This window comes from Apodemus sylvaticus, chromosome 4 (assembly GCF_947179515.1).
Source record: "Apodemus sylvaticus chromosome 4, mApoSyl1.1, whole genome shotgun sequence".
Taxonomy (NCBI): Eukaryota; Metazoa; Chordata; class Mammalia; order Rodentia; family Muridae; genus Apodemus; species Apodemus sylvaticus.
The window spans coordinates 80,788,396-80,811,324 of NC_067475.1; the positions used below are offsets into that span (position 1 = coordinate 80,788,396).

Consider the following 22,929-nt stretch of genomic DNA (forward strand, 5'->3'; position numbering starts at 1 on the left):
AAAATGGCTCTGGTCTTCCTACCTTACAGAAGGCACAGTGCCGTGTGGACACCGTCTTTACTGTCATTGCCTAGGGTGGAGTCATACCCTGTTTATCAGCACAGTTACATCCAGCCCTTCTGGGCATGCTCAGAAGCCAGTTTCTGTAGGGGCTTGGGAAAGAGATACCTACTAGTGGCCTGTCCTACCCCTGGGGAGCTAGGTAGGCAAGCGTGGTTGTCCCTTTGCCAAGACACGTCTCCTTTGGCATCAGAACTGAAAACTATGATATACTGCCCTCGAGGCCTTGGCGGAGAGCAGAGGGTTCTGTGGTTTTTATGTTCCTCTCTGCACCCTTCATTTGACAGGAGCATCTGATTGAGAATGAAGTGTCAATCCTGCGCCGCGTGAAGCACCCCAACATCATCATGTTGGTTGAAGAGATGGAAACGGCAACTGAGCTCTTCCTAGTGATGGAACTGGTCAAAGTAAGGATGGGTGGGCCACCGGTGTCCGATCTCAGAGCGTGCAACCTCTGAGGAACCCTTCAGAAAGGGTCCTATGGCCTCTGAACCTTCGCCATTCCACACATCAGTTTCATGTGTGGCCCCTTCTTCATCTGCTGCAAACTAATGTGACACCCTTCTGATCTCAGAGGACTAAACTGTTGACATTTGATGCCTCTCTTTCTTTATCCTGTAGGGTGGAGATCTCTTTGATGCGATTACTTCTTCAACCAAGTACACTGAGAGAGACGGAAGCGCCATGGTGTACAACCTGGCCAATGCCCTCAGATATCTGCACAGTCTCAGCATCGTGCACAGAGATATCAAGCCTGAGAATCTTCTGGTGTGTTCAAAATCTCTATTTCATTTTCAACCCATGCTGTTCTTTTAAATGATTGTAATGCTATGAAAACATCATAGCACAGAATAACATTCAGAGAGTAACCCAGTACCATAGTGATGAACAGAGAGCACACAAAAGGGACTCTAGAAAAACCAGCAAGTTCAAGTTGGCTGAGGTGTTTTACATGCGCACATAAAACCTTCATGGGCTTCTTGAATCGGTGCGCATGTTGTTTTCTGTACATTAGAAAGTACGTTTTCATTTGTCTTTGATTATGTCGTGATAATGGGACACCTGCTGTAATTAATGTGTAAAGGGAAAAGGGTTTCAGATTTGGGCTCACAGTTCAGAGGGTCCAGTCTAATAGCGGTGCACCCCTGGTTTGGGCCTCTGATGGGATTGGCTGATGGCAGGTCTGAAGAGCATGAGGTAGGGCCAGCTGCCCACTTTGTGATCCAGGAGGCAAAGAAAGAGAGGGTCGTCAGCCTTGGCGACCTTTGGGGTGATGATGACGTAACCTGCACAAAGCTTTTCCTGCTAAGGGTCTACCACCTCACAGCATCACCACCATAGGCAGCAAGCCTCTTACACAGAGGTTTCTGGGGTCCTTGGCCATCTAAACTTACATCAGCAATGCTAACTAGAGACCAGAATTGTATGGTGAATAACTTTGAAGAATAAGGTAGGGACAGTAGGGGCCCATGAGTGGGAGGAGCAAACCGGATGAGTTCATGTGCAAACAGAACTTTGGAGGTAGTCTGTTCCTCTAAGCGTTGTAGATATGCACATTGAAGATGCTATTTTTTTCACACTTGAAAGCGTCACGTACTCCACAGAATGGAAAGTAGTTTCTGCTATGAGGCTCCGTGCCCTTGGTCCTGGTCCTGGTCCTGGTCCAGGTTTTGCCAGCCTCCTGACCTTGTATAACCCTTTTCTCTTCTGACTCATGGTACTCACCTTTAACCCATATTTAACATCCCTTCGTGCTGATCTGCCATAATTAAAACTTATTCACTGGGGAGTTCTTGAGATTCCACCGCCGGGAACTGGGGAAGCAGGTTGGGAATGTCACATGATTCCACACACTCTTCCAGATGCAACAGAGCTGCCTTCTCCAGCAGAGAGGCTGTGTGTGCGCCACTCCACTGTCTTAATTCCATCTGGTATCTCCATCCTCTGCAGTCAAGACTTCACCACAGTATTACACCTCCATTTCGTCTGTCTGTCTTAGTAACGTCCTTCCCCAGTGTGGCTAACCTCTTCATCACTGAGCTCAAGTTACACCTTTAACATTACCCCAGAATCTCTGAAGAGACTGCAGTCACTGCCTCTTCTGGTTTCTGTGGCATTTGCCACAAGGTTGTGATTTTACAGTCTCTGATCTGTCTCCTCTCAGATCGTAAGCGCCTCATGGTCCTCTCTGTTTTCATGACTGTATGAAGCAGGTGCAGTGTGGAGGTGTGGAGTGATCCCTGGTGGTATCTCTCATGGTCACTCAGCTAGCCAGCAGCTCAGTGAAGATCATTATAGCCAACCTCAAGTACCACACAAATGATTGTTAACAGAATATGTGGAGACCATCCCAGTGACTTCTCTTCTTTTTAAAATTTGTTTTTGCTAACCTTGAGTATATCCATTTTCCACTTGCTAATGCTATTTGTTCCTGACTTACCTGGAGGCTAAGTAGGCCTCCTCCCCTTCTTCTCCTCCCCTCCCTCTCCTCCCCTCCCTCTCCTCCCCTCCCCTTCCTCCCCTCCCCTCTCTCAGTTCCCTCCCCTCCTTCTTCCCCTTCTCTTCCCTCCCCTCCTCCCCCTCCCCTTCTCTTTCTTCCCCTCCTCTTTCCTCTCCTCTCTCTCCACCCTTTCCTGCCCTTCCCACCCTCTCCTGCCCTCCCCTCCCTCCCCTTCCTGGCCCCTCCCCTTCTTCCCCCTCCTCCTCCCCTCCCTGCCCTCTTTGTAGAAAACAGTTTATTTTCTATCCTTCATTGTCCCATGTTGTTTAAGCATCTGCAATGGAATGGCGAAGGCACCACAATGCCCTGGGCAGTGGGAGTTGCCAGCAGCCATCTGTGGTGCCTGTTCAGCCTCAGACCAGCTTGCTACCTTAGCCTGGGCAGCAGTAAACTCAGGGTTAGCACAGTCCATTTGCCCTGACATGCTTCCTTGGTCACACTGTTTACGTCAGCAGCCGCAGGCTGTAACTTTTCGGGCCCCTCAGAACTTCTGCGGTAGTAGAGGTCAGGCATGCTCTCCCTCAGTCCTTCCTCATGGGAGATAGAACCACACATGTAAAACATCTAGCACAGTTGTATGGGATAGCAATGTCTCCATAGCAAGGGCATCTGTTAAATAAACCATGGCGTGAAGGCTGACATTAGATGCTTCTAAGAGGGGCTGGCAGTCCGCTCTGGCTCTAACAGCATCGGGAGACATGACTCCCAGAGGCAGGATGTAGCTACCATGGAAGTACTCTGTGGCAGCAGGAAACGCCAGCCCAGCCTGCTAGCTGATTTTCCTGGAGGCGATGACTCTGTGTCAACAGGGCTTCTCACGGCTGGACTAGCAGCAGAAGCTCCCCGTCCTCTTCAGTTGATGACGTAGTGCTGTCAGATCCCTCTGTTGCCACACTGTTCATCTGGAAATCAGAATTGCTGCTGTCCACATATATTCTTGCTGCAAGGAATTTAAGGATGTTTTCCTCCTTCATTTGCGGGACACTGGGGGCTCTGGACATCCTGTCAACATTTTCCTTTACAAGAGACACTAGGAACAGTGCCATATGGACCCTGCCTGGGTACCACAGAGAGGCAGAATTCTTGTCTTCTACCTTGAGAGAGCTACACAGGTTTAGTGTTCATAAAACCCTAATCTGACAGTCAGACGCATCCAGAAATGAGCACTGAGACTTAAGCATGGCGGCACATGTCTGTACTGTCGTGAGTTTGAGGCCAGCCTGGGTTACCAAGTGAGATCCTGTCTAAAACAAGCAAAAGAGATGCTTTGTGTGCCAGTGTATCACCAAGTGGAAAATTCCATACCATGAAGGGTCATTTCTTACACAAAATAATTTAAAATACTGCATGAAGTTATCTTTAGGCTATGCGTTTAAAGTATACGTGAAACAAATAAATGAACTTTGAGGTTGGCGTTAAAGCCTATCCCTGAGATACTTCATTATGCTATATTCTAAAGTGTAAGAGGTTTCTGAGTATTTATTATTGTTGTTGTTGTTGTTGTTATTATTATTCAGATTGCAACACTGTTCTCAAGGCTGGCATTGAATTCTGAATTCTGGCATTGAGCTCAAGAGATTATCTTAGCTTCTTGCGAGGCTAGGACTGTGGATGTGTGTATCACCATGCTTGGTTCCAGACATTTTTGTGTGTATATGGTGCTAAGGCTACAGGGTCAGCTCCAAAAATGACCCTTACAATGCACATATTTCTGAGCAGCCCATGTGCCAGATACAGAGCCTCTTGCATCTCCTTAGATTTAGTCAGCAGATTGGCATTGCACTGAAGAGACAGTACCACTGAGGCACTAACAGTAAACGCCCCACACGACTCTCGCTCTCTTCCTGTCTGGGAACTAATGCAGTTTTTAAGCAGCAGGGCATTCTGACATCTGATTTGCATCCCCTTGCTTGGTATCATAACTTAAAACCCTGCCAAAGCAGATGTATGGGCCACTGTGTCAGGGAGCACAGAGGTGGCCACTAGTGCTCTGAGTTATGACCTGGTGGTGCCCTGTCATAGTTAAGTGCGGAGACTAGTGATAAATTCAGTGTTTCCAGGAGTTTGGGGACAGAGGAGAGAAGAGGTTGGGTTTCTCATAGTTGATGTCCTTCTAAATCATTACGCCAGCATTTTATTTAGAGAGCATAAGGGATTCCCTTTGGTTACGGGGCCTGTGTTCCATTTCTCAGCGTGAGGTGGGCCATTTGAGCATGGTGGGGCTGGCATTTTCACAGTTGTCTAAATTCATTCAGAATCTGCACGTGAGGCTGCCGGAGTGGCTTAGTAGGATGACGCGGGGTCCTGGCTGTAAAACCTGCTAGATAGCTTAAGCTGAGTTCTCTGAGCCTCGGTTTCCTTGCCTGCAAAGTGCAGGTAGCATTTCTTTTTCTGGTTGGCCAGTGTGGTCCCAGTGAAGTCTGGTGATGTGCTTGAGGATGTGTAAATTTGGAAAGTTCCTGAGGATATCGGCAGCTGTCAGAGGCCTTGGGAACTGGTGGTCCTCACTTGTCTCTCTCTGGGTCAGTCATTTTCCCTGCTTTTCCCTTTGCCGGTCCTTTTGCAGCATGGGCAGTCTTTCCACCTTTGACCTCCTCCCCAGCTCCACAGTCAGTCTCATAAAGCAGAGTCTCATGTGTGTCTTTGCCACGCAAATGTATAGTAGTGTTTAATTTTTCCTTGTAGATTTGAACAGAATCTCCAGCTAGGATGTAAAGGTTATTAATAACGTTGCATATTCTCTTCTATATTGGGAGGAGGTGACTCAGCTAAAGCACTATTATTTCCCACTTCCCTCTAAGCCAAGGAGGCCCAGACAGTCAGCAACTGCAGGCTGCCCACTCCTCTCTGTCTATACTTCTGAGGCTGACTGAGTTCTATAGGATGTAGAACTGTGGCTTCTGAGACCGGCAGCAGCCTCTCAGCACCCCACACATCTCTAAATGGAGCATTTAAATAAGCACAGTTTTATAAAAACAGTACCTAATGACTTGTAAATATGAAATAGCAGTGACATTACTGAGACGTTGACTCATGATAGGAAAATTTAGGAAATTGTGCTTATAAATGCTCTGATCACTGCAGTTACTCAGAATGTTGTTCTGATATTTGGGTTTTAGTAAATGCACCATAAATGCTAACTGTAATTGTACTCAATTGTTCTCATTAATGTTCATATTAAACAGTGTGGATGGAAAGCTGTCCTATGTGGCATGACTAAGAATCTCTACTCTGGCTTTAAGCTAGATCATTTGTATTATTTGCATATGTTTCTGCTGTGTTGTGGGGGTCACGAATAGTGACATATACCTTAGAGGAGTTCAGAGTCACCCCCCCCACTACTCCTACGACTCTCTAAAGTATGAAGACGTGCCTAGGCTGTGTATATGCTGTGTGTAGCCATGGAGGGTACCGTGATGTCCCAAAGGAAGAAGAGTTCTGTAACAGAGAAGCAGGAAAAGGTAGTGGGCCACCAGTGGTCCTTCTCAAGGCCCACAAAGCTTGGCATTGTGTCATGGGGAGCCCCAGACTCTCTGTACCCCCTGTCAATGACTGCATAGGCCACTTCCCTCAGTGGCAGATGCTAATCACTGCTTAGGTTGAGAAAACATCACTTTCTAAATATTTCCCTTTTAAACTCTGTAGTAGTTGAAATGCAAGTCTAGCTCAGTGGGAAAACACAAGGAGAAACAAGCTGTCTTTAATATACAAAAACAGAGCCTCGCATATTGATTTGGTCTGTGCAGCTATTTTTCTCTGAAGTTTGGAGCTTTCAAAGGGACACGAGAGAGAATCTACTCTGGCAAGTTTGTTTTTCACACAGCCAATCCCCAGTTAGCTGTGTGTGTGCTCATGGGTTTCCAAAACTGTCTACGTGTAATGTTATTTCCTGGCTTTTAAGTCTTAAGGAAGGTTTGCTTGGATATAAGGTAAATTGTTCTCAGTTATGTGGTCATGGTAAGCACACGAGTATGTCTGCAAGTATAATAAGCCATCCAAAGAAAGTTAAAGTAACTCAGTGCTGCTCATGGGGCTTGCTGAGACTAGGGCCCTGTAGTTCACGTGAAGCTTTATCTTTGGAAAGCACAGTTGAACCGATGACTCTGAGGAGATCTTTTAGCCCTTTACAATGATAGTTCTTTTACCAGAAGAACTTTCTTTAAACATTTTAAAAGTCAGTGTGTCTTTCCTGCCTAATTCCAAGGTCCCTCTCACAGCTCTTTAAGGGGGAGGGAAAGACCCAAAACAACTACAGCAACAAAAACTGATGATTGCTGGCTGTTTTCTGTTCCAGGTATGTGAATACCCAGATGGAACCAAGTCTTTGAAGCTGGGAGACTTTGGGTTGGCAACGGTGGTCGAAGGCCCATTGTACACAGTCTGTGGCACGCCAACCTATGTGGCACCAGAAATCATTGCTGAGACAGGGTGAGATTCTGCCTGTCTCTGATCATGCTTTGACATGGGTAACAAAGGCGCATAGTTGCCGCTGTCGCTTTGTGTCCAGTGTATCCTGTGAAGGAAGACTGGGAAGCAGAGAGATGTAACCTATGCCGTTGTGTTGACTTCAGGGAGTGGTTTGCTCTTACCAGGCCTGTACTTCTGTTGGGGGTGGGGTGGGAAGGTTGTAGGGTGGGAGGGGGTCACTGAGAGATGGAGAGGAAGCCCGTGGCTTTTCAGAGGACAGCTCCTCCTTCCATGTAGCACTAATACAGACAGCACTGCAGCAGTGTGGCACATGCTCAAGCCACCATTACCTGCTCTCCTTCACTCTGTTCCAGTTATGGCCTGAAGGTGGATGTTTGGGCAGCTGGTGTGATTACGTACATACTTCTCTGTGGATTCCCACCATTCCGGAGGTAACTATATTTGAAGTATAAATTCTCAGACACTTAACTCTTGGCAGAAAGGACCCTAAGCTAGTAAATAAATTATCAGTTTAAAATTATAAAATACACCTTTCGCTGTTCGTCTTAATTTACAGCCTATTGGTGAAAACTCGTGTTTTTCCCTTGGTGGTTTAATTTTTGTTTTTGTTTTTTCTTTTCTTATCCATCCTTCCTCCTTCCCTCCCTCCCTCCCTCCCTCCCTCCCTCTTTTCCTGTAGGGAGATTGAACACAGGGGCCATCTGTCTGTGTACACTCTGCCTCTGAGCTCTCCCTAGCCTGACTGTACCTCGGATATGAGGCCTTTGCTTTGTATGTGAGCCCATGAGCTCTTTGGCCATCATTCCATGAAATATGTTCCTGGTAGACTCAAGACTTGACCACTTCTGAATCGCTTTGAAGAAGGGTGGAATCCAAAGACCCCATATGTAGAAACCTGAATCATTCAGGTGTACTTTTTGAAGTTGTTGCTGTAGGTAACACCTTTACTTGATTCGAGAGCAGTGTTTTAAACTACTCGATTTTAATATGAGATTTCTAAATTGCCCAACTTTCATCTCAAACCAAGACCGCTTTATGGTAGTTTTAGTCCTTCATGTAACATTTATTACCTGAGACGTGAAGTTACAGAAAATTTGGCATCAGCTGGCCTGGAAACAAACAGCTGACACTTGGCAGCTGTGTGCGGGCCTGGCGGGAACAGAGGTGAACACAGCCAGCGTGGAAATGCGTGCAGCCCTGGCCTGCCCAGCCGTCAGCCCAGGGCTGATCCAGCCACATAGGTTGCAGCTCTGCTGATCTGTTTCTTCTCCTCTGCTGCAGCCAGTGACTGACCTGGAAGTTGCAGTGCATCTGCTCATGCACGGCCGCTTTTCTGCCTTTTATTTCCACCGCCTTCTCCTTTATTTGGTTCACTGTTCCGAGTGATGGCTGTAGTTCACAAGCTTGCTCTTAGAGCTGTGGTTTCAGTCCATTTCAGCTGCTGTAAGAACTGCCACAGACCGTGTGGCTCATTAGAACTGGAAACTTACTCTCGAAGTGACAGAGGCTGGAGGTTAAGGACCATTGCAGCAGCAGGCATGGTGTCTGGTGAGGGCCTGCTTCCCAGTCGGCTCACAGCCACCTTCTCTGAAGTTCACACAGGAAGGGACACGGCCACTCCTAGGAACTTCTGAGTGTCTTGTCTTTTCTTCTTCTTTTTAAAATGATATTGGGGGTTGGACTCAGGGCTTCCTGCTGTGCAGATACCCCACCTCTGACTCCATCCTCTCTAGCCACTTCTCCCAAAGACACTACAACTGTATTTATGAAGACTCTGTTCTCATAACTGGCTCTCTCCAAAAAGCTCAGCTTGTAATGCCTTCCAAGTGAGGATTAGGTTTCACCATGAGAAGTTTCGAGGAGTGCATAGTGGTGTTTAATGTCGTATCAGGTCAGTGAATGAAAAATAGTTTATCTTTTCTCTCCAAACATTTGTTATGAAAACTTCCTGGAAAAAGTTAGAAAGTTTAATATTTATTTTTAATTATTTATTGGGTTCAACAGTGTTTTTTATTGATTATTGATTATTGCTGTGCACAGAATGACACACAAATGCTCGTCTGCTTTTGAAGAGCAGATGGTGTAGAGACATGGAGCACAAGAATAGTGACCAGAAGCAACTAGTTGGGTGTGTGTGGTCGCTAGCTCAGAGATGCTAAGCACAGAGTAGGTGTGAAAAAATTGACTAAAGGACTCCATGGTGCGAGGCAGAAGTAGAGAAATGGAGGGAAGAAGCAGAGGGTGGATCGTAGAGGATGGGTTATTTGTGGTCTTTCTGACAGTGACTGAGCTGGTTTGGGTGATGTTTGGGGGTGTAGTCAAATGTAGAAGGGTGATGTGATGTGTTTTGCTGTCAGGTGACATCAGGACCAATTAACATGGAATTTTTCTTGAGCTCCAAGTGGAGCTCAAGGAAAAGGGATTTGCAGGGTAGCATTAGGGAGTGTGCGCTCACTACTCCCTCTAGTGTCTGTAATCTCTGGTGCAGCCAGGGAGAGCAGCGTTTTTTAACTGTTATCCAGGTGAGGGACAAGTTGGACATCACCAGGGCAGCATTAGCACCTTAAGATGGAGAAGGACTTGGGCTGAGAGCAGCCCACAGCACCCTGAGAGGGGAGGGGCTGGCTAACGTCAGAGATCCCTGGCTCTCCCACTTCTGCACTTCAAGAGCATGGTTTTCCTCTTTGCTATTGAGATAATCTGTGACGAGAAAAAAGAAGACACCTCTTTGCAGCACAGACACATTAGGCAGATCTCAGAGCTACTAGAACATAACTGTTAACATAAAAGCATATTTGGGAAATTAAGGATGTGATTATTTAAATGACGATTGCCTAGAATGGATGGTGTAACTGTGACTCGGGCTGGGGAGGAAGCTTACTCGGTTGGTTGACGGCGCTTGGTTCAGTCCCCAGTGCTCCGTGAAACCCAGCATGGCAGCACTTGCCTATAATTCCAGCACACAGGGCGTGGAGTCAGGACAGATGGGAAGTTCAAAGCTCTCCTTGGCTATGGAGCAAGTTTGAAGTCAGGCCAGGCTACATGAGACCCTATATCAACAAATAAAATAGAAATAACTATATATTATATTTATATATTTATAACATATTAAAGTCCTTTGAATAAGTACTTCAAAGTGCTTTGTCTTTTGCACAGTATCCGTTCAACTGAAAGCTTTTGAACTGAAGTCGTTACCAGGACTCGACTGCTTCCCTTTGTCTAATGTCTGTCTTTCTTCTCTCAGAGTCTTTGGGTTTAGCGCTAGCTTGCTTGCTTTTTCTTTGTTTGTTTGCTCTTCTTCTTGAGCTCACCGCCCCTCACCTTCTTCTCAACATCAGAGTCATCTTTACACAAACTGGCTTTTCAGAATCATACAAAGTTTTCCCAAGAATGATTGTGCTGCAGCTACTGACTAAAGTAAGGTTATTCTGAGCTTCTTGCTCCATCCTTTCTCAGCCCCCCACCCCACCCCGCGCCCTCTGTCATACGCTCATATATGAGCGCTGTGTGAAATGGCTAACTGAACTTATCAGGTGTCCTTCCTGAACCTCCATCATCTGTCACAGAAAGACAAACTGTTTCTCTTAATGGCCCCATCATCTAAGGGAAATATTGTTTTAGAATAAAAAAGCACCCCCTCCAGACCTTGTGATATACATGTGATAAGTCCGTTGTGGAGTCAAACAGAGTAGCTGTTTGTACCTGGCTGCCAGGGAGGACGGACAGTCTGCAGGGCTCTTCTTCCACTGGGTGTCAGCTCTGGACATCGACATCGTTGATGCCTGGAGTCTTTCTGTCTGTTTAACGCTCTGGGGTCCTTTTTGCTGCATTGGACTGTTGTAAATGGCAGATGTGGGTGGACTCCAGATTTTAGATCTGTATTGGCCAAGCGATCAAGTCAATATAAGCTCCCCGTGACTCCGGAATAGAACGGAGATGAATGGACGAGCAGGGACACGCTTGAGAGCTGGTTATACGTATGTCTTCTTCTGACACCACCTGCTATGCAAGCTCTCGCTTCTGAAGGCTTCTGTGGGATCCCAGTGTGTTCTTCCGTGTAGTTCCCACTCCCTGTGGAGGAGCACTGAGCCTATCGCAGCAGTGTGAAGGAGAGAAACCGTCGTGTTTCCTTATAGTTGTGTGTGCCCACTCTCCAGTGTGCAGTGGTGACCTCTTACCTTTCCTGGTTGTCCCGCCTGGTGGCCCTTGCTCCCCAGTATGCCTTTGGCCATCGGCATGGCCAAAGCAGAAATCTCACAAATGCTTCCCTTCAATATAGCAGCCATGTCATCAGAGAGCCCTAGCGATTGTTCCTTGTCACTGCTCTAAGTCACCTTTTGAAAAGGTGGGCATCAGAACCCTAAAGGCTTGGTGGGGAAATTGTAAGAAATTTGCAGTCTTCTCAGGTAATTGCTGACTGATACTCCAGGATTTTAATTTTGATCCTAACAGTGTATTCTGAGTTTTCTGTTGGGGCCTGAGGTAGACCGAAAGCTAAGCATGTTTCCTGTTTCTGTCGCTGTGTTCACCACACGTGGGGATATCCCACATCCAGAGTCTTTCCCTTCCCTGTTTTCATAGTTCCACCAAGTCACAGATCCATTAGATATCATATGTGTGTCTGGGGAAGGGCCAGGCAGCTCAGCTTGGGAGACGCCCACTTGAGGGCGGCCAGGGTGCTTTGCCTTGACTGAGCAAACCTAGCTGGCGTCTGTGAAAATAGTCACTTTCTGAGACTGAGCACAAAGGCACGCGGTGTTGCGATGGAGAGCAAATTATGCCATGATTTTTATAAATCTAGGTATACATATATGCACATATATATATGTATACACATATATATGTATGCATGAGTGTGTGTGTGTATATATATATTTATTTATTTATATTTATATTTCCCCCTGAGATGGATATATTGTCTCGGTTGGTCGTATGCTCAAGTGATAACCTTGCCTTAGCTCTCCAAGTATCTCATTCTGTAGGAACACGCCACAGCCCCTGGCTTTCGTCTTAACCATTTACAAGCCTGTTCTTTGATGCATGACGTGCACAGCCATTCACACCATCCACTCCTGGAACAGCTTCCTAGACTGAAACTCTCCCTGAGCCGGTTTTCTGTCTCTCTGGTTCCCAGGCCTAGGAAATGTCCTTTGGCTCATTGTCTAGAAGGGAAATCCTGTTGTGACCATGCACCTATGACACACAACAGAACAGTGACACACCCAAGCCAAAGAGCCTCTACTCCCTCTGTTGCTCACACACTGTGTGTGACTCTGTTCTGTTTCTTTGTCACTAGTGAGAACAATCTCCAGGAAGATCTCTTTGACCAGATCTTGGCTGGAAAGCTGGAGTTTCCTGCCCCGTACTGGGACAACATTACAGACTCTGCCAAGGTACTGTGTAGGGCTCTTCTTGTATAAGGGTCCTTGCATGTGGGGCGATAGCATCCCACAGCTTGGGGCTCCTGAGACTCGACTTCCAGTGTGTGGCCTTTCTGTGAGTTTGTAGTAGTGTACTGTAGTATAGTCTTTGGAGTCTCTAGCTAGACTTTGAAACCTGGACTACAATTCCCCTCCTCCACTGCTCCCCTAATCATTGTAAACATAGTGATGGAAATGGAAAATTCCGCAGTGTCCTGTGGAGTGAGGAAAGAGATCCTCGGGTCTCAGGAGACACAGCCTGGGGCCCCTCTGAGTGCTGGTGCCACTGTACCAGCACCGTGCTGACACAGGCAGTGCATCTGCCTGCCTCGTAAGCCCTGAACATCCGGGTGGTGGGCTTCATGGCCCAGTGGCTGAGCCGCTGTGTTGGCTTTTGATTTCTGTATTTATGCTGGGTCACCCTCTTTCTCCTCCTCTGTGGTTTCCCCCGTCCCTCCCCTCCCCCTTCTCCCCTTTGCAGGAGTTAATCAGTCAGATGCTTCAGGTAGACGTTGAAGCTCGCTGTACTGCGGGAGAGATTCTGAGCCACCCCTGGGTGTCAGTAAGTACCCACATTCCCGGGATGAGTGTGTGCTGTGAGGCCAGCAGCGTGCCTCTTTGCTACGTGGTTTGCACAGACACAGTTGTACATTCAAATTCCATGGCAGGTAAAATGTCTATACTAATGATAAAGTATCATGGCAGAAGATGGCTGAATCCGGAGCCCCCCACCACCACCCCACCCCACCCCTCACCCCTGCCTGCTTAGGAGATAGCCCATCCCTTGCTGGACCTCAGTTTACTCATCTACAAAGTGGGGATTTGCCACGATGCTCCTTAAGGACCCATCCCATGACTTTGCTCTCTGTGGGGGTTTGTGTTTTCCTCAGAGGTGAACATGTTTTAGAATGTGACCTCTGTGCCCACGTTGGCATGCAGCCCTGTGGACTGGAAGGAGGGACAGTCTCTTCCAGAGGTAGCAGAGGATGTGGTACTGACCACGTGTTCCCTCAGGGCAAAAGGTGAACTAGCAGGCTAGTCCCGAACGCTGAGTTAATTAGTCACGTGGCTATTCCACTGTATCCCCTCCTGCTGCAGACTGCTTCCCTGGGCTGCGACCCAGGTCGAGGAGACAGCATGTCTCTTTGTGAGCAATAAGGACTCTCAGCTGGGTGACTGATGTCCTGGGAATGGCTCTCGGGCCTTTAGCGTGCAGCGTGTTCTCTCGCCAGGTTTGTTTTGATTAAGAAATGGGGTCAAGCCGGGTGTCATGGTGCACGCCTTTAATCCCAGCACTTGGGAGGCAGAGGCAGGTGGATTTCTGAGTTCGAAGCCAGCCTGGTCTACAGAGTGAGTTCCAGGACAGCCAGAGCTACACAGAGAAACCCTGTCTCAAAAAACCAAAAAAAAAAAAAAAAAAAAAAAAAGAAAAAAAAGAAATGGGGTCAAACATTAGGCGCATGCCGTGTTCCTTCCTCGGCCTGTCATGTAACCAGAGCTACAGCCAAGTGGTATGTTTTTGTTTCCATGGGGTGACTTGTATATGCCTTGAGAGAGGCCCAAAAACCCTACACAGTGCCATCCAAAGGAGTGTCTGCTTGAAGGCTTGAGGCCTGGTGCTACAGAGTTCTGTATGTTTTTGTTTCCATGGGGTGACTTGTATATGCCTTGAGAGAGGCCCAAAAACCCTACACAGTGCCATCCAAAGGAGTGTCTGCTTGAAGGCTTGAGGCCTGGTGCTACAGAGTTCTGTATGTCTCTGCCGCGCTGAGGATGGGATCCAGGGTCGCAGGCCTGCTGGTCCAGGGCTCTTCCGTGGTGCTGTACAGTGGCACCAATTATTTTTGAAAGAACTGAACTTCTGTTCTTGCTAGGCTGATGGTGGGGTAACTTAATGAGCAGTTGAAGCTGAGAATCCAGAATCACTGTGTTTGGTTCTTTTCTGTAGGATGATGCATCCCAGGAGAATAATATGCAGGCCGAGGTTACAGGTAAACTAAAACAGCACTTTAATAATGCGCTCCCCAAACAGAACAGCACCACCACCGGGGTCTCCGTTATCATGGTAAGTGGGATGCAGAGCTCTGCCTTGGAGAGCTGGGGGCGTCTGGCCTGGCTGCTGTGCAGAAGATGCCTTCTGAACTAGACAGCCAGGGTTCTGCTCATGGAAGCCGGTGTCTTCCATGTTCCTGTTTCTGTGGGAGGGTTGACTTGCATGTGTAGGGTGCTTTCGGTCCTGTTCCCTAGACTCTGCATGGCAGCTAGGGCCTGGGAGGAGACAGAACCACAGTGGTGGCACCAGGGAGCACAGACTGGGGCTTGCCTCACCTCTCATAGCTGCTAGGGACAGACTGCGGCCCCACAGCATGGGCAGTGTAAGGAAATAAGGCCCAGCCTCTGATTGAGGTGTGATTTCTTTTGGACCTCAGATAGGGAACAGCCAAGTTACCAGATTTCACTTTTTAAAGACTAGTTAAAAATAGGTGGGTGTGTTTTTAAACCCATGGAAGTATTTTTTTAAATCAGTTTTTCATGGTTAGAGTTTTATTTTAAAAGTAGCAATGATCCTATTTTTGTACTTCTTCCAAAATACTTAAGGCCACGAATCTAAATATTTAAACACAGAAATGAAAAGCAATATTAAAGAGAGCCAAAAGAAAGTACAGGATGGAAAAATAAGCCCAGGTGAGGTCATTGGTGTCTGGGAGTTGCTCTGATAATCTCCCACCTGCTAGTCTGCCAAGGTACAAACCAGCCAAGCTGTCCTCTGCCCACCCACAGCAGACACAGGGCCAGGGGCGTGAACATCAGGAACACGCCTCTCTGAGGGGCAGGTGCCTGAGATAGGCCGTCCCTGCGCTCTGTCTAGAGCACCCTCATGCCATATGGGAAAGGTTCTCAGTGGTCCTCCCTACACTACAGGGAAATGGAGTCCAGGAGGCCACAGAGTGCTCACCCCCTTGTGGAATCTTGTGCTGTTGGTTAAGCACCTGAGCATCCCTGGTCCCTACTATCTGTGCTATATTCCCTCCTCCAGGGCTCTAAGTCGTCTGGCAGGCTCCCTCCCACTGTCCTCTATCCCGTGCTCCCGCTGGGATCTTTGTGCTCCATTCCCTCCCCATACATACAATGTGAGTCCACAAGCTGGGCTTGGTGCTCCTTGTAGGACTTTGGGGTGCTTCTTGATGATCACAGGAAGGCTCGAGTCATGGCTTTCCCTACCACTGTAGTGACGTCTGACTACCGGAGAGGCCGAGATTTATGGCTTCCATCACTCTGGAGCCCACAGCAGGAGGACACTTCCCAGAGATTCTCTTTCAAGACCCAGCCCGTGAGCAGAAGCAGCTGCATCTGCACCATGCATGGTGTTGTAGGCAGTTTCTGTGGACATGGAAGAGAAAACCACTAAGTGTCAGCATTTGTGTTAGGGGTGCAGCTCAGCGGCTGTGCGTAAGCTCAGTGTGTGTGGGGACCCCCATAACCCCCCAAAGTATATATTCAGCATCTAATACAGTCTTTAAGAGAATTTTTTGGAGTCAGAATTTCATATCATCTGTTAATTAGCTTTCTAATCTTCTAAGATGTGTTAGTTTTGCAGCCCTGTGCCCAGCACTGATGAGGCCTTGTCCAGTGGGTCACTGGAATTAAAGGCCATTAGGCCTGGTCTCTGCCTCCAGACCACTGAAGCTCAGCTGAGGGTCTAGAATGATTGACATCTAGACCAGGTGTAGGCGGTATAAGCTGCGCTCTGGATAATAACACAGAGAACCTCTCACCACTTAACAGTGGTTTCCCTTTTCCTAATGGAGTTAGTCAGATGTCAAACCCTGAGTTTTAACAGAGTGTTCCTGAGAGGGAACAAACCTTAAGAAGGTGACTGTATAAGAACTGTGCTGACGTATATGCAGGAGCTATCTGGCACATGTAGGTGACATCTAGCTAGCCACATTCTCTGCCTAAGCCTGTAGACTGTGAGCACTGGGAACCACCAGTGGTCTCCTTGCATTCAGAATCTACTGCAAAGATTCCTGGGACTTGTTTCTGGTAGTCTCTGTTCTCAGTGGTTCAAAAGCCAGCCTGCCAGATTTTGACTTGGCCCCAAAAGTAGCAGAAGGCATCCTGCTTGTCCTTCCCAAGCCAGGACCGGGCCTGTGTGGCTGCTGGGTAGAGCTTGTGACATACTCTGGGCCCTGGGTCATGTGTATCATGACTGTAAAACTGAGAACAGTTTTAAATAGTTTATATATATATATTTTTTATTTATTTATAAAATAACGACAAAATGCTTGTCTCCGGCATGAGTTTGCAATTACATGGTTTCTACATGTCACTGCATCATCATGGTCTCAGTAGCAGAAGAGTAGGTGTGTTTTGTAGCTGAATGGTTAATGATCTCTGTGCGTATTTAAAGATGAGGTCCTTCCTGTCTCCTGTCACCTCAGAATTCTCCCCAAAGTAGGTACCTGAGGCTCCAGTGAATGCTATGCCAGGGCAGGGCTGACTCAGGGGAAAGACACTGACGTGACACTGTTGTCTGCATTTCGTTGACAGTTTGACTTGACAGTGTGAGAGAGACTTCAGAGTTTCGTTCTTTCCCCAGTTGAGACTGTGGGAAATCCTGACGCAGATCCTGGTATTGAACACACTGTGCTCATGAGAGCCACAGCTCACTTCCAGCTGCATGCTTGTCAGACCCCCAGCCCTCAGCTTCCTGCTGGTACGGGTCCTCTGAACCTACCGCCTCCTTCCGGCCAGCCCAGCCCAGCCCAGCCCAGCTTTGCAAAGCTTTGGGGAACTTTGTGTTAGACTTAGCTTGTCAAGTCCGGTTTCCTGCTCAGGAGCCGGGGGACCCAGCAGCAGTTCTGCGCCCTGTTCCTGTTACACAGGTGAAGGGAACCTTTCAGCAGGTGACAGCAGGGGATGAGTGTCTTCATGAGGTCTTAGTGCTTTGTCCAGAGCTGCATTTTTATCAGACAGCCTCCAGGGTAAGAACATGATTATGTCAGAAAGAGTTTCAGAGGCTGATGGCTCTGGGTCGTACTTTAGCTCTCTCCCTGACAGTGCTTAGTGTGCTGATGAAGGGCTATATTCCAGAAGTGACTTCTTTGTCCCAGTGAGGGACCAAAAAAAAAAAAAAAAAAAAAAAAAAAAAGCTGTAGAGACCAGCTGGGGCCATCTTGTGGCAGAGAAGGGAACGACAAGACACCTCCTTCCGTGGTATTGCAGAGGGAGAAATATTAAAGGATACATTTTCCCCCACCCAGTTCTCTGCTTACTTTGGTGGTATTGGGTGGGACTTGGGGTTCTTTCCGTATTTAAGACAGACAAGACTGTTAATCGTGTTGCTTCTGTTGAAAGTAAGTCTAGTTTCTGTCCCTGCTTCTCTCCCCTCCTGCGTCTCTCGCTGCTGCATTGCTTCCCCTGACTAGGTCCAAGGCCATGGTACGTACTAACTGCACCGCCAGCTTCTGTCTGCCACGCATGCTCATGTTCTCCTGGCCAGAAGAGAAGAGGGGAAATAATCAGGGCTGTGTGGGTCCGTCTACCGGGAGAAAGCCCGTGATAGGAATGTGTTTGCTGTCTCTCCGGTGGGTGTTGTTGGGGTGGGGTGGGCCTGACTGATACCAGCAGCAAAAGAGTTGGGAAAAGCACAGGCTCTCCCGCTCACCTCGTTAGCCGACTTGTCTGGGGAGTGCTCAGCCTTACACCCCAGGAGCTAAGGGGGCGTGGCCTGGAGGCCACCCGCGCAGGCCTTGGGAAGACCGGCCAGGGCGGTCTCCATCTTTTCGTTTGTTTGTTATTCTGTACCGCAAGTATCGATGGCACATTCCTCAGCCTACAGGAATTAGACTGCAAAATGCCTCCTGGTCCTTTTATTGTATAGCTGAAGTGGTACCCAAGACCTGCAGTCCCCCCACCTGCAGTGAACTCAGTAAAATGGCAGTTGCCGTCTCCTAGGGCACACAAGTCCCAGGGAGGCAAAGATGACTCCATGCCTGGGTATCGGGGTGCGTCAGAGGGCAAGTGCTCTCCTCTCGGGGCCTCTGCAGCCTTGAGGAGGAGCAGATGAGTAAGACCAGGAAGACAGCAGCCTGCAGGCCTCCCTCATAGGGAGGGGGCAGGCAAGGACCCCAGGGAGGACCCATGAGGCTGCCACTACCCCAGTGGATTTCTGGGCATATTTCTCATGCCTTTGGGTGTAAGAGCATTCTTTATTTATGACACATGAGTTCCATATCCCTGTGACAATAACTTTCTTTAGATAAGAGAACTAGCATAGCTAGTGTAGCTGGCAGAGATTGGGGCCATCCCAGCACTCCTGGGTATGGTGTAAGACACTCGGAATTCAGGTGCAGCTCACAGTGGAGGACTTCTCAGGCCGCCTGTGCAGGCCAGCTGGCATGGTTCTGGAGCGGTGTGTCCCACTGCCCCCACCCCCCAGCTACCAGCACAGGCTGTGATAGGGCAGAGGCAAGGGCGGCTGCTGGGACGGATGCGGGTGGGGGCTGTGCCCCCTTAGGCTTCTGGGAGAAGCCTGGCCTATTTCTCCTCTTCTCTTTCTGCGTCCCATGCATGCTGTGTCTTGCTTTCTGATCCTGGGCGTGTGGTGAGCCAGGCCTGGGTAATGTGTTATCTCTGCTGCTCTCTCCCCAGAACACGGCTCTAGATAAAGAGGGGCAAATTTTCTGCAGCAAGCTCTGTCAAGACAGCAGCAGACCGTCCAGGGAGCAGGCCTCGCCAGTCCCTCCCTCAGCCCAGGAGGCCCCTCCCCCCCTGGAGTCTCCCAGGCCCCCTTGTCCTCCAGCCACCTCTGGCTGTGATCTGGCAGGGACCTGGCGCCGCCACCGAGACTGAACTCTGTACACAGGCCAAAGCCGCTCTCGCCGTGCTGTGCCAGGAAGGCTGCTCTTCACCAGGCCTCGACAGCTCCTTGCTGAAAGAGTCTTTCTCTCCTGGACGCTGCTTTGACAGTTTGTTGGCATGTTCTGTCACTGCCTGAGCGGAACTGGGGCATCCCGGAGCCAGGGTGCAGCATGGCCGCATGCACTGTGGGCTCTGCCCTCTCCAGTTCCTGGCTGTGTCAAGGAAGCCATGTCAGTCATGGGGACATACTTGGAGTGACTCGTGTGTGTTTTTAGTTCAGTAGACACTTGGCCGCTTTCCCCAGAGAATGGGCAACTTTGATCTGGAATTCCATCGTTTTTATAGAAACGCATCGGATGAATTAGGACTCTCCTTACTGAGGGACACTCCAAGTGCTCCCTTCTCAGGACACAACTATGGTTCCTTTGTTCCGTCAGAGGCAACATGGCGTCTTCCTCGTCTTCCTCGTAGGGGGCTCGAGGCACCTGGCTTCTGAATAGGAGTACTTGAGAGGGTCATTGCCTCCTGACTTTGGGAAGTGCATTCCGATGCCTCAGGAAGCAGGTCTGCTCCAGCTGCGGCTGGGGTGCTGGGCTAGCTCACAGACCTAGCAGACGCACCTCGGTTTCTCCTAACTTTCCCTATGTGTGTTTTAGGAAACGTTCATGAAGTTGGCCTGTGGGCTTTTCAGTGGAATGTGAAGCCGCTCTTGGCAGAGCAGGGTGAGCTCTGCTGTGTCTTCACCAGGGTCTCCTCTCACCTCTGCTTTGTCAAGAGCAGGCAGAAAGCCATGGCAGGTCTGCTGAGACCCAGCGGGGACTGGGGCGCATGGCGCTCTTGAACATCCTGTGACCAATCTTCTGGAAGGCTGCTGGCAGTTTTTCCTGTTTTCCACCACCCCACTCTTTTTAATAATTGTATATAACTGTATTTGTTTTACTTGCTTGTCTTCGAAACCGGTGGGCCCCACAGTTCACTCTCACTGTTAGATTTTGCCTTCTCCAAATATCCCTAACCTGCAATAAACTCTTCCCTCTTCAGAAAAGCCATCGGGGTGGGGGAGTTTCTGTGTGGTTGCTATGGAAAGTGTGTGTGATCAGAGCACCTGTTGTTGGCCCAGCCCCTCAGGGGCCAGTGTTCAGGCCACTAGTGGAAGAGCACACCACTCATGCCCTGGCTGAAGTGTATGTGATCGCAGGTGCCACACCTGTGACCAGAGTGTCAAGCCAAGCAGGCCTTTCAGAGTGTGAGCTAAGGAGCACTAATAGGAAAGAGTGCGGCTGAACAACTCTGTCCAGCCTGTCCTGGCCGAGGCCCTGCTTTTCTGTGTCTCGTGAGTTAGTTTGCCTGTGAGTCTCTTCTTTCTGCTTGTGACACTGCTCACCCGTGGCTTGTTACCCAGAGCTGTGTCTGTCATCTCCTCAGAGACTGACAACTCTCCAGCTTGAGGCCACTGACCAGGCTCTGGGTTTCTTGGTTCATGTTGCCTAGGTAATGAGACAGCTGCTGGGCCAGCTGACCCTGGGTACCCCCCCCAGAACCCCATAGCTATGGCAGAGACAGAAGGAAGAAATGTCCAAGAATGCTGTGGGATGTGGGTTTAGAACATTTGGCATGTGTCTCTTCACTACTTGGTTTAAGAACGAGGTTTTACAAGAAAGATTTATTCTTAATTGTGTGTCTGGGTATCTGTGTGGATGTCCATGGAGTCCAGAAGAGGGCAGAACACGGAGCTGGAGCTGTGTGCTTAGACCTGGGCACTGAGAACCAAACTCCTCCGGAAGAGCAATAAGTGCTTTTCACCTCTGAGCCGTCACTCCAGTGCTGAGGAGAGTTTCGGTCTGTGGGTGCTTCATTTTCACGGAGGGGAAGAGCTAGCACAAAGGAAGGAGGACAACAGCGCAGGAGGTGGGCGGCGTGTTTGCTGCTGATCACTGCAGCTGCCTCCTCTCTTCAGCTGTGGTGCTCCCAGTGTGAGCTAAAGACCGTGTGTGTGACCAGGGCAGTGCCGGTCCGTGCCAGGGAAGAGCAGCCCTTCTTGTTCAGCATGCAACTTTCTGTTTGTCCCCACGGGAGGCGGACAGGCGGTGAAGCCCACACAGCAGCTCTGCCTCACAGTTTTCCTGACGGGCAGGATCCCTCAGAAACCTAGAGAAGAACACAAGGCGAAGGAAAGCCGGGAAGCAGCCGCAGCCCAAGCCCCAGGAGCTGCAGCCGGACCCCATTGCCTGGCTGGTGCTCTCCAGGCAGCGAGGGCCGGCAATCCCACGTCAAAGTTCGAGACATACAGTTCCTCTGTCTGGTTTGCTGTGCAAACACTCAGAAGCTGTGACTCTGTTCTCATGATCCAAATTAAACACAGGTATTTCATTTATGACTGCTCAGATCCAGTTGAAAGAATGGTACATGCTCATTCAGACTCCTTCTCCTGAGGAGGAGTCAATGTGGAGAGAGATGTAGGTGGGCACCTGATCCTCCCCAGCTGAAGCTGGGCTCTCCTGTTTGCTCCCTCCACAGTGGAAGTGGGGGTCTCTTGCTCTATCCTCTCTATCTCTGCCTCCCTTTGCAAAAGGTGGTGAGCATAGAAATGTGTTGTTACATGTGTTTGCCATGTGCATTTGATAAAACTCTCAGAATTTCATCATGACTAAGATGGTAATATGTGACTTAGGAGACAGGACAGTATGGGACAGTGTAACGATATTGAGAGAAAAGTGCTGATTAATGTCTTGTGGAAAATGATAGAGCAGTTTATCATCCCATGGAAATATACAATACATACCATTTGTGTTAACATCTTCTTAGTACCACATTAAAGAATTTAAATGGAACAGGTAAAGTACATCTTGTGGCATATTTTATTTAACCTAACATCTAAACTTATTATTATATGTATTATTTCATCACATAACCAACATCATAAAAATCTGGGTGATATTTACTTGCTTGTGTGATGAGTTGGAAATCTGGAGTGTGTTTACATTCACGGTTCCCCTCAATCTGGACTTGGAACATTTCAAGTGTTTAAAGTCACATGGGCCTTGCAGCTGCCACAGTACAGTCTGGCTCCACAGATAAACAACAGTCTTCATATTAATTCTGGGCAAGTCTGTCTTGTTTTCTATTTCTTACGATGTGTGTGGCAGGTAGAGAGAAGGTTCCTCTGTCATTAAGTGAAACAGGTTTATGGGAAATGATGGTAGACAGTTAAAGCTCTGATCTGAGCCTGCAGTGTGGAATCAAAAAAGTGCGGTCCTCGCTCTGCGAGTGTAAGGCTAGTGGAAGGGCCAGGCAAGGAAGCGCCTGACACCATTCATCAGGGAGCAGTCACTGCTTGGTCTCTTCACACCACCTCAGGAGCGGGCGCAGGGCCCGGCAGCCCTTCCTATCGGAGCAGCTCTGTTGTGGGAACATGAGACAATGTTGGAGCCATGAATGCTCTGGCATACAAAGATTGTTGGGGAAACAAAACAAAGCCCTGATGTTCTCAACTCTAGGCACACTGATGGTGCATGATGTTCTGTGCAGGCTGCAGACATGTGCTTTTCCCTGGGATGTGGGCCTCCAGTAGACGGTAGGAACTCCAGTGAGTTGGATTCCAGTGTAGAGATAAAGATGCTAACTGTGGGCCGGTAGCAAGGTCACCCACTTTCTGAA

General features: G+C 48.7%; 1 protein-coding gene across 12 annotated transcripts in view; it reads left to right on the forward strand.

Moving 5' to 3' along the window:
• The window catches only part of Dclk2 (doublecortin like kinase 2), a 140,221-nt gene extending 118,105 nt beyond the window's left edge, over positions 1–22,116 (forward strand). For 2 of the 12 annotated variants that reach the window (XR_007977492.1, XR_007977494.1), the window contains 9 exons: positions 348–467; positions 682–828; positions 6,855–6,988; positions 7,342–7,419; positions 12,285–12,381; positions 12,890–12,970; positions 14,357–14,473; positions 16,960–17,125; positions 19,063–19,158. Coding sequence is in view for 6 of the 12 variants with exons in the window: in XM_052180228.1 (XP_052036188.1) it covers positions 348–467; positions 682–828; positions 6,855–6,988; positions 7,342–7,419; positions 12,285–12,381; positions 12,890–12,970; positions 14,357–14,473; positions 19,063–19,263 (975 nt within the window). In the remaining 6 variants the exon portion in view is untranslated. Of the gene's footprint in view, positions 1–347; positions 468–681; positions 829–6,854; positions 6,989–7,341; positions 7,420–12,284; positions 12,382–12,889; positions 13,641–14,356; positions 17,126–19,062 lie in introns of those variants that run through there. The other 10 variants (XM_052180228.1, XM_052180229.1, XM_052180231.1 and 7 more) reach the window with 8 other exon arrangements.
• Positions 22,117–22,929: the final 813 nt, after the last annotated feature.